This window comes from Pungitius pungitius, chromosome 5 (assembly GCF_949316345.1).
Source record: "Pungitius pungitius chromosome 5, fPunPun2.1, whole genome shotgun sequence".
In the NCBI taxonomy this organism is placed as follows: Eukaryota; Metazoa; Chordata; class Actinopteri; order Perciformes; family Gasterosteidae; genus Pungitius; species Pungitius pungitius.
This window is the reverse complement of record NC_084904.1, coordinates 8,763,446-8,781,194: the sequence shown is the minus strand read 5'-3', so window position 1 is coordinate 8,781,194 and position 17,749 is coordinate 8,763,446. Positions and strand designations below refer to the sequence as shown.

The 17,749-nt window shown below is 42.9% G+C and overlaps 2 protein-coding genes across 2 annotated transcripts; one reads left to right on the top strand and one right to left on the bottom strand.

Annotated features, from left to right (window-relative positions):
- Positions 1-5,194: 5,194 nt before the first annotated feature.
- On the top strand, positions 5,195-16,572 carry top3b (DNA topoisomerase III beta). The gene is made up of 18 exons (XM_037483424.2): positions 5,195-5,377; positions 9,062-9,193; positions 9,703-9,809; positions 9,897-9,971; positions 10,281-10,477; positions 10,651-10,807; positions 10,880-10,993; positions 11,335-11,425; positions 11,590-11,744; positions 11,925-12,030; positions 12,136-12,282; positions 12,498-12,671; positions 12,960-13,088; positions 13,233-13,382; positions 13,966-14,066; positions 15,232-15,433; positions 15,841-16,028; positions 16,232-16,572. Exons 1-18 carry the CDS (start codon positions 5,308-5,310, stop codon positions 16,502-16,504), a joined length of 2,568 nt encoding a protein of 855 aa, XP_037339321.2. The 5' UTR covers positions 5,195-5,307; the 3' UTR covers positions 16,505-16,572.
- Positions 5,916-8,118, bottom strand: LOC134129056 (interleukin-25-like). Its single transcript, XM_062562319.1, has 3 exons — positions 8,042-8,118; positions 7,423-7,598; positions 5,916-7,237 (listed from the first exon to the last, which is right to left on the bottom strand). The coding sequence occupies exons 1-3, from the start codon at positions 8,054-8,056 to the stop codon at positions 7,018-7,020; spliced, it is 411 nt and encodes a 136-aa protein (XP_062418303.1). The 5' UTR covers positions 8,057-8,118; the 3' UTR covers positions 5,916-7,017.
- Positions 16,573-17,749: the final 1,177 nt, after the last annotated feature.

Sequence of the window (17,749 nt, the reverse complement as noted above, 5' to 3'; positions counted from 1 at the left end):
TAAATACTGTAATAATTTAATAACAACTAATTTTACGATTTCATCTGATTTATTTGAAACGGTATTTAAATGTCTTTGTCGTTTTTTCTTTGTAAATTTCTATAAAGTAAAAGAATAATTGTTTTATGGAAAGAATCTTTTACGCATATACGCCTAACATACTTAATTAAAGGCCTACCAGGAGTAAAAAAAACATTCACATTAAGTCAGAAATGCTTTTTGTATTTTTCTAAAGGATAACTAATTTGATCACAAAATGAAGAATAGGGCAATGATAATCAACAATGTCTGCATCATATACATTTTTAAAGGTGAAAATTAATCCCAAATAAATCCAGCTGTTGCATACATAGCTGTGGTTAAATGTCTACATGAAGAAAGAAGACAGAAACATTGGAAATAAATGACTTAACTGTGTTGGTGTCCTGAAGACTCATTCATCTGACAGGTCAAATGAACTTAAACTCTATTTATAAACTGGATTTTATAAATAGATCAAGAAAATAGTTCCGTCCTCCTGTAATCACAAAATATACAAAACATTTGATATTAAATTCACAGTTACTGTGTTATCCGTACGTTTTCCATTTCAGATAGAACTATGTAAATGATCTATTAATATATCAACAAAATACAATAAAACAACAACAATTCTAATCTGCATCATGCAGTTTTATTTGCATTCAAGTGAAAAGTAATACCTCAAGAAATATTTCATATAGAAAGTTTGAGCACCATTTGCTTTAAAAATCCAAAGTTTAAATACTTCTTTGTTTTTCAGTATGGTTCCTAGGGTTATCATTATTAATATTACTGACATGCATGCATGCATGGTTTTGATGTGATCTCATTTAAATATTTGACATGCTGTCAGTTAGTCAAATATGAAGCTCCCAAATGCAGTGGAATAAAATATTACATGGGTGCCCTCTGAAGTGAAAAGCACCGTAAAGGTGTATGCTTCAGAAAAGTAGTTCAACCTGAAATTGCTCTTTGGTTACACGATTACATGCACTTCAAATTCCACCACATGGAAAGGCGTGGCTTTACTTATGAGCTTGCAGAGATATAGATGTGGGCGGTCCTTCCTGTATTCAAACAATGTAAAAGTTCAGTTAAGTCATCTCCATCAGATAAATAATGACCATTCTCGTGGGATTTGTGTTTAAAGAAGCTCCTGGTTTCTGAACCGTGAAGAGAATTGTGAATGTTTAGAGAGTTCAAGTATTCAGCCGTCACGCCTGCATAGCATACCTTGCTCACCCTGGACCTAAAGGTCAGAGGTCGTCTGTTGCAATAGAAGAAAAAACTCTGTTCAAACAGCCCCAGAATTAAAGGTTGGGAGGAGGAATGCAGGGGAAGAAAGAGGAACTAGAACACAGCGATAAGGGGCGGCGTGCTGAGAGGGTCGCTGGGTAATGAGGCACATTCCCAACACATACACATACATGCACAGACAAACAGACCCACACACACACACGTCATAATCCCAAACTTATCAATCCTCCTGGGAGTGAGTGGGATGCCTTCGGTGACACAAGTCCAAAGGAGGCTCCTCCCACCAATCCATAATTCACTGAATGAAATCAAAAACACATACTATCTGTAGGTAAAACACATGAAAGCATTTATATCATTTATTGCTGTTTAGAGCATCTCTTTGTCTCACTGAGACTTCTATCCATAGCTGGTCCTTATAGTCCTTATGTTATTTCTGAAGCCGCTCGAGGTAAACCTATAGTGTGCAGTGAACACAAAGGGTTGGTAGGACCTGCATGCAGCAGGACATAGAAAGGAATCTCCCAGTATCAGACCAGGATATTGCTGGAATAATAGCCAACCTTACACCAGCCCTTCAATAGACACTTGACTAGAAGGAGAGATGGAGCTGGATCAGTTCCCCAAGTATCCGTCGCACCTAGCAGACAACAGGGAGTTGGACTGAGTTCACTTCTGGTCTCTCGGCTCTTGGAGCTCTAAGAGAGTATTGATCTTTTAGTTCCCCGGTACCGTTAACACCATTCAGCCTGCCAGAGGGGAGCAAGCTGCCAGCAATGATGGCGGGCCCCACACCCCTGGTGTACAGGATCCGATTGGTTGGCCACAGTACGTTAGACTTCAAGGCAGCGTGTCTAACACTGCGCTTGGAGCCCAAAAGCTGACAAGCTTGTTCCCCCGTCTGTCCCCGTCTGCACCTCAGACTCAAAGCTGTCCTCTGGAGCCTTCTACTGTAGGCTGAAGCATCCCATGTAGGACCTTTCAATGAGGGGAAGTGCTTTTGGACACAACAGCAGGGGTCGGAACAATCATTACAGCTCTCGGAGTCACGGGACGTAGCCTTCTGGGACACAATGTGCAATAACTGAACAATCCCAGCAATTAAAAATAACGTTCTGCTCACGATTTAGTTGGGATGATTTGATTTGATTCGTGACATTGTGGAACCTTTCAGGGTTGCAACATTCAATAATCTGCCCTCAAACCAACATGCGCGCACACACAGACACACAAGGTGAGAATAATGCAGCTCTGTCCACTGGTTCAATATCACAATCTGTACTCACTTAACTAGGTTAACTAACCGGTGGGTGGTAAATGGACTTGCATTAGTACGGGGCCTTTCTCTGTGAGCGTTGCACTTCCACATGTCAATATTTTCCCATTCACACACAAATCCATACAGCGAGAATAGCGGCTTCCATCCAAGGTGCCAACCTGCCCACCAGGCTCTAACCACCCCGTCACACACCAATGGCACAGCCTCTGGGACAAATGGGGGGTTCAGTATCTTCCATGAGGACTGGAGGAGCTGGGGATTAAACCGCCGGTCTCACAATTAGTCGAGAAGCCTGATCCACAGTCGCACTTTCCTTGACCTGCAAAATGTAATCTGGTGATTCTCCTGCTGGAGAAGGAGCTCCACTCAGTGAACTTCCACGAGTCCTCTGCTTCCATCTGGAGGAAAAGAGCAAAAAGCACTTCACCACCTCACCCCACACACAGCACCAAACTAATCCCAACACAATCAGATAACTGCAAAAATCAATCAACACGAAAAGCTCAAAGCACTCAGCGGCGTGGCGTGTGATGGTGAACTTCCTTTACAGGTTCCCATGACACCATGTATGGAAGCAGGGGGTTAAAACACTTGGAAGAACACCAAGAAAGTGTTTCTGGCCACATATAACAAGCTGTAAACTAAAGTGTGCAAAGGTTTAAAGGTAAACTCATTCTGGCTAATACGGAACAACGCTGACATACATGTACGAATGTGTAACTCACTTTTATTTTGGAAAGGATTGTGTATCGAGCTATTTGGGTAACAAGTGACAATGAAATATATATGTTCCTTTCCTTCGATTAACCTTTTTAGCTAAAATGGATACAAATAGGATAGACATATGTATGCCTTTCAGTCATATAATATGATACATTTTATGTAGACCATATCTATTATGAGAATAAAAAATACACCACACTACTATAATAAAACACCTCGAGTACTAAAGGGGACACAGCAGGATCTGTTGGTCTCAGCTATCAGCGACCACTGAATATGTCACTGTCATTATTATGTCAAAGGTCCATTCCATCTATCATGTATCTTACCACTGGTTCTTTCCAAATAAAATAAAGTGAGCTTCGAACACCTAGATCAGTTTGTAGTCTGTAACCTTTATAAACATGAGAACATGAAAAATGAAACTACGTTTATATATGTTCACTTTTATTACATGTATTCAAAAGAATAAATAATTGTGTTTGCTTCATAAACTAAATGAGAATTTATTTTATATTATCTACAAAATCACAAAACAACCAGAATCCCTGCATTCATTAATGTGATTAAATATTGGTCAAATGTCTTAAACAGAGGCTGATGGTCGGCTGCAGGTCGTTCTCTGGGGTTGGGGTGTGTGAATGTTATTCCATGTCCTGTACTGCTGTCTAGTGGCCGAAAGGAAAAACAGTCTGCAGCCAACCCTTCAACACATGGGGCCTACTAAAGCTGTCGGATTGATAATTGAAAACAGGTTCAAATGACGCGTCTGACTTTTAGTCAACATTAGTCCTTTTAGGGGCTGAAGTTCATGGCTGAAGATGATTGGAAGAGATGTGTCTATCATCATAATTGTAATATGTATTTACATGTAAAAATGCATATATGGACCAAATAACAAATGAATACAAGAATGAATGACTTAATTAAATGAACTCAAATACACACTTCCTGTCAATTGCACACATGCATGGACTAAAATGACCGCTCACTTCACATCAATCGGTATCCATTATTCTATTCATCCCTCCAGCTACAGAACACATGAGCGTAACCATCGTTTAGACATTAGGGAGGGGGGGGGGGGTCCAAATGAATACCCTTCCTCATTTCTTTTGTTAAGTGCATTGCCTACAATTCTATATCTATACATGAAAATTTGCACATTTTGAACATAGTTTTGAGGACTACATTTACCATTTGAATTCACATCTAAAGGAATAAAAGTAGAACATATATTTTGCGTATTTTCTGCTGTATATTGTTGGGGAAGATTGGTATTTTCTCAAAATTGGAGGACACAACCCCCCCAAAGAATGTGTGGTTACGCCCTTGTAGTCTGGTATCCACTCAACATGTGGTTCGAATCATCTGTAAAGCATCATAATGCTGTAAAGGGATGACTGCTAGTGTTTACTGGATCAGACATTATACAGATATCATCCAAATGCTATTAAGTATCACATAACTATATATTCGCATGACTTTCACTTATTGATTACGGTAGTGGCACTTCCAATGAATGTGTCAAACTCATTCAAGTCTGTAAGTCTGTAAATGCTATATAAATGTGATAATACATTTAAAAACAGATAAATGGATGCAATATATAGGATAAATGATGTTTCAATTGTGTAATTACTTATTCAAATTTATTTATAAAGAATTAATTTACACATAACAGAAAATATCAGGAAATGTAGCATTTCAAACTTAAGGCCCCTCAAAATCTCATTAACGAGCGAACTTCTGGTCAATTTCAGATGGCATTAAAAAGGAAGCAATCAATAGTAACTTCAGGCTGATAGTACACATCACCAAGGTGTGACCGAGAGATGAGCAGGACATTCTGACGCTGATATTCTTTGGCTAAATATCAGTGGCGGCGGTAATGCACTCTGTGGCGCTGTGAGCCTACCGCCATTAGAAGCAAAAGAAGAAGAAGGACTGTCATGGCCGCTCTCGTCGTTTACTGAAACCGGCTGTGTTAGCTAAAAGTTGAATGAGAAATTGGTTCTTCGTTGACGATGAGGACTGTCCTCATGGTGGCCGAGAAGCCCTCGTTGGCTCAGTCCATTGCCAAGATCCTCTCTAAAGGTGAGGACCGTTGCGCTGTGTAACAATGGACGACACTAACGTCATCGTTTCAATTAGCTTTGAGAACAGCGGGGCCGTTTGGCTAATGCTAACCAGCTAACTTAAAACAACAAAGGTCTCCCGTTGAGATCACTAGGGTGACGTTGGGCTGTTGTTCGTCAACTCTGTGGGTATCGGTCACTCACCGAGGACCAGCTTTGCACCGAGTCTGTCCCCCGGTTCCTATGCAAGACTGTGCCCCCTCTGCGAGTCTGTCTGTCCCCCCTCGCCGTGTCTGTTCGAGAGAGAGAGAGAGAGTCTTGTTGTCCTCTTTTTCTCCTCATTGAGATGATCCACTAAAGGCTGCATCATCATGGTAATGGCCAGATGGATCCATTTGGATATGCATGCGTACTGGTGATAGTGTGACAGAAATTCTGAGTGGGCTGCTTATATTATGCATCACATATGCAATGAAGACTGTGCAGCTCTTCTTTGCCTCAATAAGATGGCTCAAGTAAAACACTACTCGTCCAAAAAAGCACACAAAGTCCTGCATTCAAACATGTACTTAAGCAAAGGTATCCAAGTATAGATGAGAAATAATTCACATTACATCACATGTCATTTAGCTGAGGCTTTTATCCAAAGCGACTTACAATAAGTGCATTTCCACATAGATACAAACTCAGAAAACAAGTAACAAGAAAGTACATTTTTCATTAAATAAGCAGTTTCAAAACATGTTATGGATAAGTGGCATTATAAGTACAATTGAAGTGCTACAATTTGTTAGTGCTACAGTTTGCTAGTGTTTTAGTCAAGGTAGAGTCTAAAGAGGTGTGTCTTGAGTTTTCGGCGGAAGATGTCGAGGCTTTCTGCAGTCCTGATGTCATCGGAGAGCTCATTCCACCATCTGGGAGCCAGGATCATTAAAAGTATAATAGAAATATAGGAAATGTGCTTTTTAAGTGTTTAATTATATTACTTAACCAAAGTATGAGCACCACTAAAACAGCTGTAGCCACTGTATACCAGTGTTAATTCTAAAAGAAGTGACAGGCTATTTCTCTTTTTTTCATCTGGTTGATCAGCTGTGGGCTCCTATGGGTGTTTACTTTCAGTCTACTTTGTTTTACTGAGTTTCATCCTTTCTGGTGAGGCTTCAGTAAGAAAAGACCATCTATTTGGACCTACAGGCTCTGGCTGGGATGTCTATATGTTTACATGGTAAAACTAGCACAATATGATGTGTACTTTACTCGAAGGTCTACTATTATGATTATCATTATATACATTGGTTCAGTGATTCCCCTACCTTTTATATCAGGGGTTTTAACTCAACTATTTACTACTTTTATCGAAATTAATATTTACCGACCACTATTTCTAGTACCAAATAACTAATCAACATTACCATAACCCATAATTGTAGTCAGCATGCTATCTATTAGCATGAGCACTAGTGGTTGCATTAGCTAAAGGGTAATGTCTTTGGAGGATTAAAAAAAGAAATCTAGGTAGCGAAGTTTTTCTTTAAGATGAAGGGTCTAGACAACAGTAACAATCAATGTTATGTCTCAGAAACTACAGTCTTTATTCCATGCACATTGTCAACACACACAGACGTTTTACGCTGACATCGGAGCAGTCCGTCCCTCTCAGCTGTACCTGGAGACGGCGCACATGCACGCTATGGTGACGAGCTCAAACTCCAGAGAGTAGGTGGTGGTTGGGAAGCAGTGGGAGCTCTTCTTGAGCACGGGCATCCTCAGGGTCACCGGGACGCTTTCCAGACCAAATTCGTTGTTGAGTCCCCTGCAGGAGTGGCAGCTGGCCTCATGGAGGACCTGAGGCACCCGATTCAAGTCAATGTTCTCCCTGGTGACAGATGAGGAATAAGGATCAATTTCTCTGATCCATAAACACAAAACATCAACAAAAAAGCTCAGAAATGATCAATTAACCCCCCCCCCCCCCAAAAAAAACATGTTTCCCTGGGTGCAGCTTAGGTTCAGACCCTGGAGTGACGCGAGGTCATTGGGATGAATGTCAGGTCCACTCACACGTAGCTCCAGGGGGCGATGCTGCGCTCGTTGATGCGGCTGGGCAGGTTGACCAGCTGGCTGTAGTAGTCCTGCAGGCTGTACGTGCATAAGGATTCGTCCACACACTGGCCGCCCAGGGGCATGGCCTCAATCTGCTGATGGGCCAGCAGGCACAGCAGCAAGAACCGCAGCAGCTGGACCAGGACACAAGCAGGTTGATGTTAGCGTGAGTCGGGCACCTGGACGTTGTCCTCCTACAGAGCGGTCCATATTACCACGTGAATCATGGTGATCTAGTGAAGTATGTCAATGCGTTCAGGGTTGATTTCTATGAACGTCTGTATAAACCTAGGGATAATCCCCAAAGATGTTGTATTTGTGTACATCCTGTAGTACCTACAAACCGATAGGTGTCCTATGGAAGGTAAAGATATCCATTGCATTGGTCCCAACCAATCCTGTCGATTGGATCTTTAAACTTAAAAACACACAAATCTTCTGTGTCAACGGAAAATTGGTGTATTTTAATTCAACTAGACTATCCTGGACGTATCCTTTTGAAAGCATTAGTGATCTACTCTAATGGTCAGCTAAGTGTAGCCTCAGGTCATCATCATCATCAAGGCAGGCTTCTTACCTGGAGCTGTTCCATGACTGGAGACCGGTGTGATGGCGCTTCTGCTTTCTCTTTGCAAGCTCACTGTGTCCTTTGAGTTGATTTCAGACCTGTATCTGGACATGCCTCTATTTATGTGGCCAGGATTGCTGGTGGGGGAGCGTGGGGGGGGGGGGGGGGGGGGTAGGTAGGTAGAAAGAAGACATATTGGTCACTCTGGTCCCCATCATAAAAGTTTGTCTATGTTCCCGTCATTAGCATATTTAGCCTTGAGAGAATTATTCTATTCAAAGATGACGTCAGTATGTAGCCTTGTTCACAGGGAACACCCTCAGCCTCTCCACTTCCTCCTCACTAATACTAATGGAGTAATTAGTATAAGTAGAATAATGTTAAGCATTATTCTTTAATTCCTTTATTTCAGTGACATTTGGTACGTCTGCATAGCATTACATCTCATCACTGAATGTTAAATATCTAAATAAACGGTAGTTGTACACACGGTAGTTTTAACACCAAATGCAGTTTGTTTTTGTGCAAAATCTCCAACCCAGTTGTATGTTGAATAGTGCAAGTATAAAAATAGATGCTACACTCTTCCTGGTCTGCTTGTATAAAGTGTAGAAGATGTGGAAGGTGAGACGGTCATTGTTTCTAAAAGAAGCTCCTCTCCACCGGTACATGTATGTTAACAACAACAGCAACTTTTTATCAGTACACAGAATGAGTGGTTTTCATCAATATCAAGCATGCTGTTGTCGAATGATGAGATAACAATCCCTAGATTCATTTTGAATCCCTACTTACTCAAACTGGTTGATGTGTGACAGCTTTGAGCATGTTGATGTCAGAATGCTGTATTGTTAGTTGTTGGTTATAAGACGGTTAACCAAATGAAATGTCCCTTCTATTGATCGCTCCCTTCAAAGTGGACATGGAAAGGTTCCGAATGTCCTTGTGGACAAAGATGCACAGCTTGTGCCTTTTGTCAAATGACTGTGTTGTCTGAGTATCACCTTGTCTGCTCTTCTTGTCCCTCAGGAAGCTGTACGAGTCGCAAAGGGCTCAACGGAGCATGCTCAGTGCACGAATACCCCGGCAGCTTCCAGGGCCAAAGTGTACGCTTCAAGATGACTTCTGTTTGTGGCCATGTGATGAGCCTGGACTTCATCGGTGGGTATCGTCCACTAAAGTCTTCCTTCCCCCAAGCTGGCTGTCAATAACCCAAAAAGCTTGACATTCCGTTACCTATTCAGGAATTACATTACAAGGCAATATTGATCGGCCAGACAATGAAATAATGAGTGCTAACAAATAACGAGGAGCGGCAGTACGACAGTATGAGAAGTGTAGTATGAATACACAAAACCCAGATTGTATTGACATCTTAGTGCAGGATGAAATGTGCGGTTATTGTTGTGCTTCTGATTGACACTGATGAACATTGTAAGCTTTGAGTTTGGAGGTCAAAAACTCTTATAGACTGTATTGATGTGCACCCAGGGCATCACAAATCATCAACTACTCCACATCCTAATCCTCCAACTTCTTAATGGAATGGTCCATTATGTTTATATATATGAATGCACTATGAAACCAATTTGAGTTTCAACCTCTTCAGCATCTCTTTGTTTAACTTCTAAATGGACTTAAAGCATTTAAGAACTCTGATTTCTTTCTAGGGAAGTACAACAACTGGGACAAAGTGGACCCTGCAGAACTCTTTAGCAAAGCTCCCACAGAAAAGAAGGAGGCCAACCCCAAACTGAACATGGTGAAGTTCCTCCAGGTGAGGTGTGGAAGGCCTAGCGACCTGTGTGACCTGCTGCAGGTGGGCGTGGCATGGCTCTAACCCGCGGTTCCTTGTCTCTATCAGGTCGAAGGCCGAGGCTGTGACTACGTGGTTTTATGGCTGGACTGTGATAAGGAAGGCGAGAATATCTGCTTTGAGGTAACTCCGACATCCCCTGGTTTTTATCCCTGTGCTCAATGCATGACCATCTTCACAGTGAAACCTCTTTGATGCGATGAGACGGGAATCTCTACAGCGTCTTTATTTTCCCTCCAACTTTTCATCCTTTCGCTTCAAATCACCTTCTCTGTGACTTTATTTTTGTCAAAAGCGACCAGCAGCAAATGTAGAGACTTTTCTTGTGTCATTGGAGACCTTTGTGGTGTCCGCTGCAGTCCCTGTCCTCAGCGAGTCGGTCTCCAGGCTGCCTGAATCTCTTTGCCGGTTCTTAATTCTCTCTCCTCACAGGTACTGGATGCCATCCAGCCGGTGATGAACCAGGGGAGTGACAGGGAGCGAACTGTTTACCGAGCCAAATTCAGCTCCATCACTGACACGGACATCTGGAACGCCATGAACTGCCTTGGAGAGCCCAACCGCAACGAGGCCCTGTCCGTGGATGCCCGCCAGGAGCTGGATCTCCGCATTGGCTGTGCCTTCACCCGGTACCTGTCCACAAACTCCCACCAACAGTCCTAACAGCATAAGCAATGTGTTTGGATTTCTTGAGTGTCATGGTTTGAGGCATGCATGTGCTGGTTAACATCATTTCTCAGCCCTGGCTTCGTAATCAAAATGCCAGTCTGATTACCGCTGCCCTTTGTTGGTCATCTTGCAGGTTCCAGACCAAGTATTTCCAGGGTAAGTACGGCAATCTAGACTCCTCCCTGATCTCATTTGGACCATGCCAGACCCCAACGCTAGGCTTCTGTGTGGAGCGCCATGACAAGATCCAGTCCTTTAAACCTGAGACTTACTGGGTCATCCAGGCAAAGGTAGGGCTCCTCTTTCATTCACCTGCTCCTTCCTTCCGTACTACACTGACAGGCCTATCCTGTGTTGGTCAGGTGTTCAGAGGGAAGGACAGCCCACTGACACTGGACTGGAACAGGGTGAGGGTCTTCGACAGGGACGTGGGTCAGATGTTCGTCAACATGGCCAAGACATCCAGGGAGGCCCAGGTAAGACGAACGAATGATATGTAGCCATTTGTCTGAAGTGTGGGTGTTTTATAGTTGGTTGAATAGTCAAATGTAGCCATACTTCTGTAATGAATTTAGCATTTCAGATTGTTTTTATCCAGGACAACCACAGCTGTTACTCAATATTTCAATTATATTTATAATAATAAATAAATAATATTTTAATTCTGACAATGAATGGGCATTTTATTTGATATGTCTGTTGTATTGTTAAAAACTAGATCATTTTTTGGTGTTGCATATTTTAATTTCCCACTAACTGATGGACTCACCAATGCAAAATCTGATATGAAGCTACAGAAATGCCTCGGTCCTTACAGGTGGAGTCAGTGAGTAAGAAGGAGAAGGCGAAGCAGAGGCCTCAGGCCTTAAACACTGTGGAGATGTTGAGAGTGGCCAGCTCCTCTTTAGGTATGTTCTCGACAATCCTTTCCCTTTAGCTCATAGTTCTGCTCAAAGTCATGAAACTTTGAGGTCTAATCCAATAAATAAAAGCATAGCAGGTCCAGTTCCAGGACTAAAGCAAAGTAATGGACAAATTGGACTGGAATTGATGTTACTTTTGGATGTTTCAGGTATGGGTCCTCAGCACACCATGCAGATTGCAGAGCGCCTGTACACGCAAGGCTACATCAGCTACCCACGTACTGAAACAACCCACTACCCAGAGAACTTTGACCTGAAGGGAGTACTGAAGCAGCAGACCAATAATCCCATGTGGGCAGAAGAGGTGAGCACCAACAGGAGACCTGGTGTTAACCTTTGTCTTCCTTGAGGAAGACAAAGGTTAACTTCCTTCCCCCATTGACAGTCATTAATCTGTGGGAACGAGGAGGACTCCACATCACGCCCAGTGCTGAATGCATTGGGAAGCCAATTGCTAAACATTCATGTTTAACCTCTCCATCAGGTGAAGGCTCTGCTCTCGACTGGGTTGAACCGGCCCAGGAAAGGAGCGGACGTAGGGGACCATCCACCTATCACTCCCATGCGTTCTGCCTCAGAAGGGGAACTGGGTAAGTCATATAACTAATTGATTAATATATGATACTTGTCCCATATGAGATCTGTGAAAAGATGTAGTGAACAAGCTTCTGTGTCCTCTTTGTTGCTGGTCACAGGAAGTGACGGATGGCGGCTTTACGACTACATCACGCGACACTTCATTGCCACCGTCAGTCAAGACTGCAAATACCTACAGACCACCATTGACTTCAGCATTGGCCCGGAGGCCTTCTCGTGCAGTGGCAAGACTCTTATTTCAGCAGGTAGAGCTTGAACATTATTGGCTCCAAACAGCAGCAGTTTGAAGACAGACCCTTAAGACGCTGCTTTCATTTGCTTTTAACCAACTCTGTCTGTAATAAAGGGACAGTGATGTGGAGGAGGATTTGTCATTGTAATGACCTGTAGTCAGAGTCTAGAGAGGTTTACACTCAGCCTGGTTAGAACAAGCAGTTTCAAGTGCAGCCTCTTTTCCCAGGTTACACTGCGGTGATGCCCTGGCAGGGCATCCCTCTGGAAGAGGCCATGCCCGTCTGTGAGCGTGGGGACTCTTTCACGGTGGACGAGATCAAGCTGGTGGAAAAGCAGACCAGCCCCCCGGACTTCCTGACCGAGGCTGAACTCATCACTCTCATGGAGAAACATGGCATTGGTATACCTCTACAATGTCTGTTCCAAATACATCCCATTCCCATTTGGTAGCTGGTAGAATTAGTAGGAAAGGAAGCAGCTTGTGTGGTTTGATCCGGGATCAGGAGAATAAACCAGATGCATGTTACTTACAGGTACCTATATTGGTATTTAAAACTATTTAAAAGGTGGACTGACCTTTTATAAATACAGATTGTCTCCAAGAGGACATGCAAGACTGCATTGATTTGCAGATGGGTGATGAGGATGAACACTCGTTCAGATGTTGCCGTCTGTCCTCCATCGTCAGGTACTGATGCCAGCATTCCTGTGCACATCAACAACATCTGCCAGAGGAACTATGTGACCGTCGAGAACGGACGCAAGCTGAAGCCAACCAACCTGGGCATTGTCCTGGTCCATGGCTACTACAAGACAGGTCTGTGCACATGCTCTGACGTGTGGATGAGATTCATAGCAACATCCCAGAATCCTCTCCGATTGGTGATATTTAAATAACCCTTTGGCGCATCGGATGGACCTTAATAATTACAATGAAAGTGCTTGGCTGTGTGCTTTGCAGATGCAGAGCTGGTGCTGCCCACCATACGTAGTGCTGTGGAGAAGCAGCTGAACCTCATCTCTCTCGGTAAAGCTAACTTCCAGCAGGTCCTGCAGCACACGCTGGACATCTTCAAGAGGAAGTTCCACTACTTTGTGGACTCCATCCCCAGTAAGTTCACTGCAACATCAAGTTACTCACATGATCTCTGTTTCTACGTCATCATCGTTATTTCTCCTGAATGGCTCAATGATCCGTTACTATTCAAATATTACCGCCACAAGGAATTGTGGGACGAATGATCTCCTTTCCTATGATAAAGGCTGTTCCAGAGGTTCCTATGCTAAAGGTGCTAAGCAAGGAAGCATTGAAGCTCCTTTCCTTAGCATTAGAGGAATCAAACAGCTCTTATGATGGTGCCACTTCCACTACTTCACACACATTGAATAATTTGTACCTAACTATGTGCTTCATCAAGAAAAAAAGATCTTGTTCAATGTTTCAATTCCTTGAATGAGGATTGAATTGGAAATATTTCAACCATTTGTGACTTGAATGCACATTGGTAATAGAAACTGATACTGTGGTCTTGGCTCACATCTCAAAAGCAATGACTCACTCCCTTTTGCTTTTTTGCCGTTTTAATTATTGGAAGTGAAGCAAAATCCAGAAACTTTTTTTCATTAACTTAATGGAAGAAACAACAACAACAACTCCACCCTATGCAGTGCTTCAGTGTGTTGTGTGTTTACAGGCATGGATGAGTTGATGGAAGTCTCCTTTTCCCCCATTGCTGCCTCTGGAAAGCCCCTGTCCCGCTGTGGCAAGTGCCGCCGCTTCATGAAGTACATCCAGGTCAGCAGAGGAGTCTAAAGGATCCATTTAAAGAAAGCATGGCGGGAGATTAGATTGTCAGCAATTGTGTGTGGTATTGATTGTCTTTGACTCAGCCTCTTTCAAAATGAGCATGACACCTCTTTAATGTGTGAGAACCCGCCCTTTGCAGATATGAACATGCATTTCCGGTGGCTCAGGCCATAATTCTACCATCTGCGTTCTGTTTAGTCTTTGAAACATAGTTGTATGGTAACGAGGACTCTCCTTGGGATGATGCCCTTTGTCTCAATGACATGGCCGCTCCCACTAAAAATAATAAAAGTTATATGATGGTGGGGTTGGGCGGACTTACAATGTCCCTTCATCTTCAAAGGTTTGGGAACCCCTGGTCTAGGGGGAAATGCGACTGGAAGTAGATTTCTTACCCTGCTGCCCACCAGCGCTAACATTGAACATTGAACCGGCCCGCGCTGGTATCGCCTGGCACTTCCTGTCTTCCCGTTGTGCTTTGGCCTTCTAAGTTCAGCTTTAAAAAAGAGTAAACATTGCGTTTCCCCGCTATTCTCTTTTAGGCCTTGAATGAAAACATGAGGCTGCACATCTCTCTTCCTGTTATTTTATCAGATTGTATGCGTAGTGGGTTGTGTGGGACTGATAAGTGTTCCGTTTCCGGTGGAAACCCAAGGCAACCCATGGATGAAGTGGTCTCATTTTTAAACATTTCTCCTCATCACAGTCCAGAGACTTTTTTTTTTTTTTCCTGAGTCTGTCATCAAGTTTTATTGTTTTTTTTATTATATTCAACTTAAAAGGTGAAACTACTGTATGACTAATATATTAGTCATATATTAGTAATATATTAGTTTCACCTTGAATTACTGAAAGTAATGAGCTTTTGCACAATTTTCCTAATTCTTTGAGTTTCACCTATATTTGGGTTAGTTTGTCTCCACACAATAACTCGGCTTAACCCAGTTATCGTGTTGTTGGTGAAGTCCAGTAATCCCCTTTTATGTGTTGATGTGGGATGTCTCAAATTGAGTGGTTCTCTTAGCGGGCATAAGAATATGGATCCTTCACCCTCTGTAAGGGCCGCAGTACAGCAGCTTGGTGAGGATGTGACGTCTTCCTCCTGTAGTTCACACTGAATAACCCTTTCATCACATCCCACCCTGATGTACAGGCCAAGCCCAGCAGGCTCCACTGTTCCCACTGTGACGAGACCTACAGTCTTCCCCAGAACGGAGCCATCAAGCTGTACAAGGAGCTGCGCTGCCCGCTGGACGAATTTGAGCTGGTGCTGTGGACGTCTGGGCCTCGGGGCAAAAGCTACCCGCTGTGCCCGTACTGCTTCAGCAACCCGCCTTTCAGGGACATGAAGAAAGGTAGGACACGCCTGTGCTCAGATGGCTTTGTGACCCTAGAAGACTAGTAGGTCGATATTGGGTCTTACAAGTTTTTATCATGAATTAGGTAGAAAATTACAGACTATTTTTTTTAAGCTTGGACTTTTCTATTTAGATCTACAAACATGCACGTGGACTGAAGGATGAACTGAATAGAATGGAGTGGTCAAAGGTCAAGGTCACTGTGACCTGACTGAACACACTTCTTACCATAAGCCAAGAATTGAGAGGCTTATTATGAAAATGCTATACAAATAATCAGTTATAAACCTAATAGGTTAAAATGATCAAATCTGATGTTTAGTACAGACCTAGGTTTAAACTGCAACTTTCTAATTGGTGGATACCTAGGATATAAATTCAAGGCCATATCTGTGATTCCCCAGGTATGGGATGCAATGAATGTACCCATCCTTCCTGTCAGCACTCTCTCAACTCTTTGGGCATCGGACAGTGTGTGGAGTGTGATGGTGGGGTTCTGGTGCTGGATACCACTTCTGGACCAAAATGGAAGATGGCGTGTAATAAATGCAACGTGGTGGTGCACTTCTTTGAACATGCACACAGAGTGCAGGTAAGCACCATGCCTTTCTCTTGTCCTAAATATACAGCCAAATGTCCCATGCAGTGTGTAAACGCTTCTCCTTTATATATATATATATATATAATATATATTATATATATATATATATATATATACACACACTAACGTGTAGTAACAAGGAGATCAGCACATGTCAGCTCTCACGTCTCCTGCTGACCCCTCTGTTCATGAAGGTTGCTCAGGAGAGCTGCGATGCCTGCGAAGCCTCTCTGGTCGCTGTGGACTTCAACAAGACCCGCACTCCCCTGCCTGCCGGCGAGACGCAGCACACTGGCTGTGTTTTCTGTGATCCAGTCTTCCAGGATCTGGTGGAGCTCAAACACGCCACCATGAGGTACCGGGGTGGGGGTGCGAGACGAGGAGGACGGGGACGCGGCAGAGGACGGCGAGGCAATCTTAGAAAACCTAAAGACAAAATGGCCGCCTTGGCAGCTTACTTTGTATAGTGTCTGTTTGAAGTGCATCCTGTAATTTGTATTTTATTACACTGGAGTAAAGTATGTGTTGGAAAAGGTTTGCTTTGTGTGTTTGTTTTCTGTGAGGACCTTCAGAGGTAGAAACATTGATGGGTATAAATGGGAGAAGTCTGTGTTTTGTTGAGCCTCACCAGTAAATCATGTGGCATGTAGCTTATGGGCCTGCTTTGACAATAATACCAACAAAAACTACCTTTGCCGTCATTAACTACTTTAGTAGTTCCTAACAAACATCTACAGTTTACAACGGCCTGGAAACTTACCGGTTAAGAAATTCCAAATCATCAAGGAATTGAAAGCCGTTGTATGTCTGACACCGGTGTCACACTCAAAGTGCTCAGGTGGGATGTGGTACATTTATATTTCAGAACGCCGAGTGCTCCCATAGAATAAAGCTCATTTGGATATGAAAGATGGTTACTGCATACAACTTGAGGTCTCATAAACACAAAGCCATATCAAGCCATATGGTTCCTTAGCGACACACCGACGCAGTGGAAAGCATGCTGAAAGGTTGGGGAGGTATACAGTGGTGAAATAAGTATTGAACACGTCACCATTTTTCTCAGGAAAATATATTGACATGACGTTTTCACCAGATGTTGGTAACAATCCAAGTAATACATACATACATACATACATACAAAGAAACCAAATAAAGAAGTTCAGAAATTAAGTTATGTGTAATAATGTGAAATGACTCAGGGATAAGGTATTGAACACATGAAGAAAGGGAGGTGCAAAAAGGTATGGAAAGCCAAGACAACAGCTGAAAACTATCAGTAATTAAAAAGCAATCCAGACCCTTGTCAGTGCAAATTAATATCAGCTGGTTCAGTCCCAACTGAAAAAGGTCTCATTGCCAAGGTGTCACACAAGACGCATCCCATGATGGGTAAAAGCAAAGAGCTGTCTCAAGACCTTTGCCACCTAATTGACGGCATTGGTTATAGATGCTTTTCTAAGCTTCTGAATGTTCCAGTGAGCTCTGTGGGGCCATAATACGGAAGTGGAAAGATAATCATTTCACCATAAGTTTGTTTCGACCAGGTGCTCTTCGCAAGATTCCAGACAGAGGAGTGAAAAGAATCATCAAAAGAGATGTCGAAGAGCCAAGGAGGGCTTCAAAAAGACCTGCAATTAGCAGGTACTGTTGTCCCAAAGAAAACAGTAAGTAATGCATTCCACCGCCATGGCCTGTATGCATGCTCACCA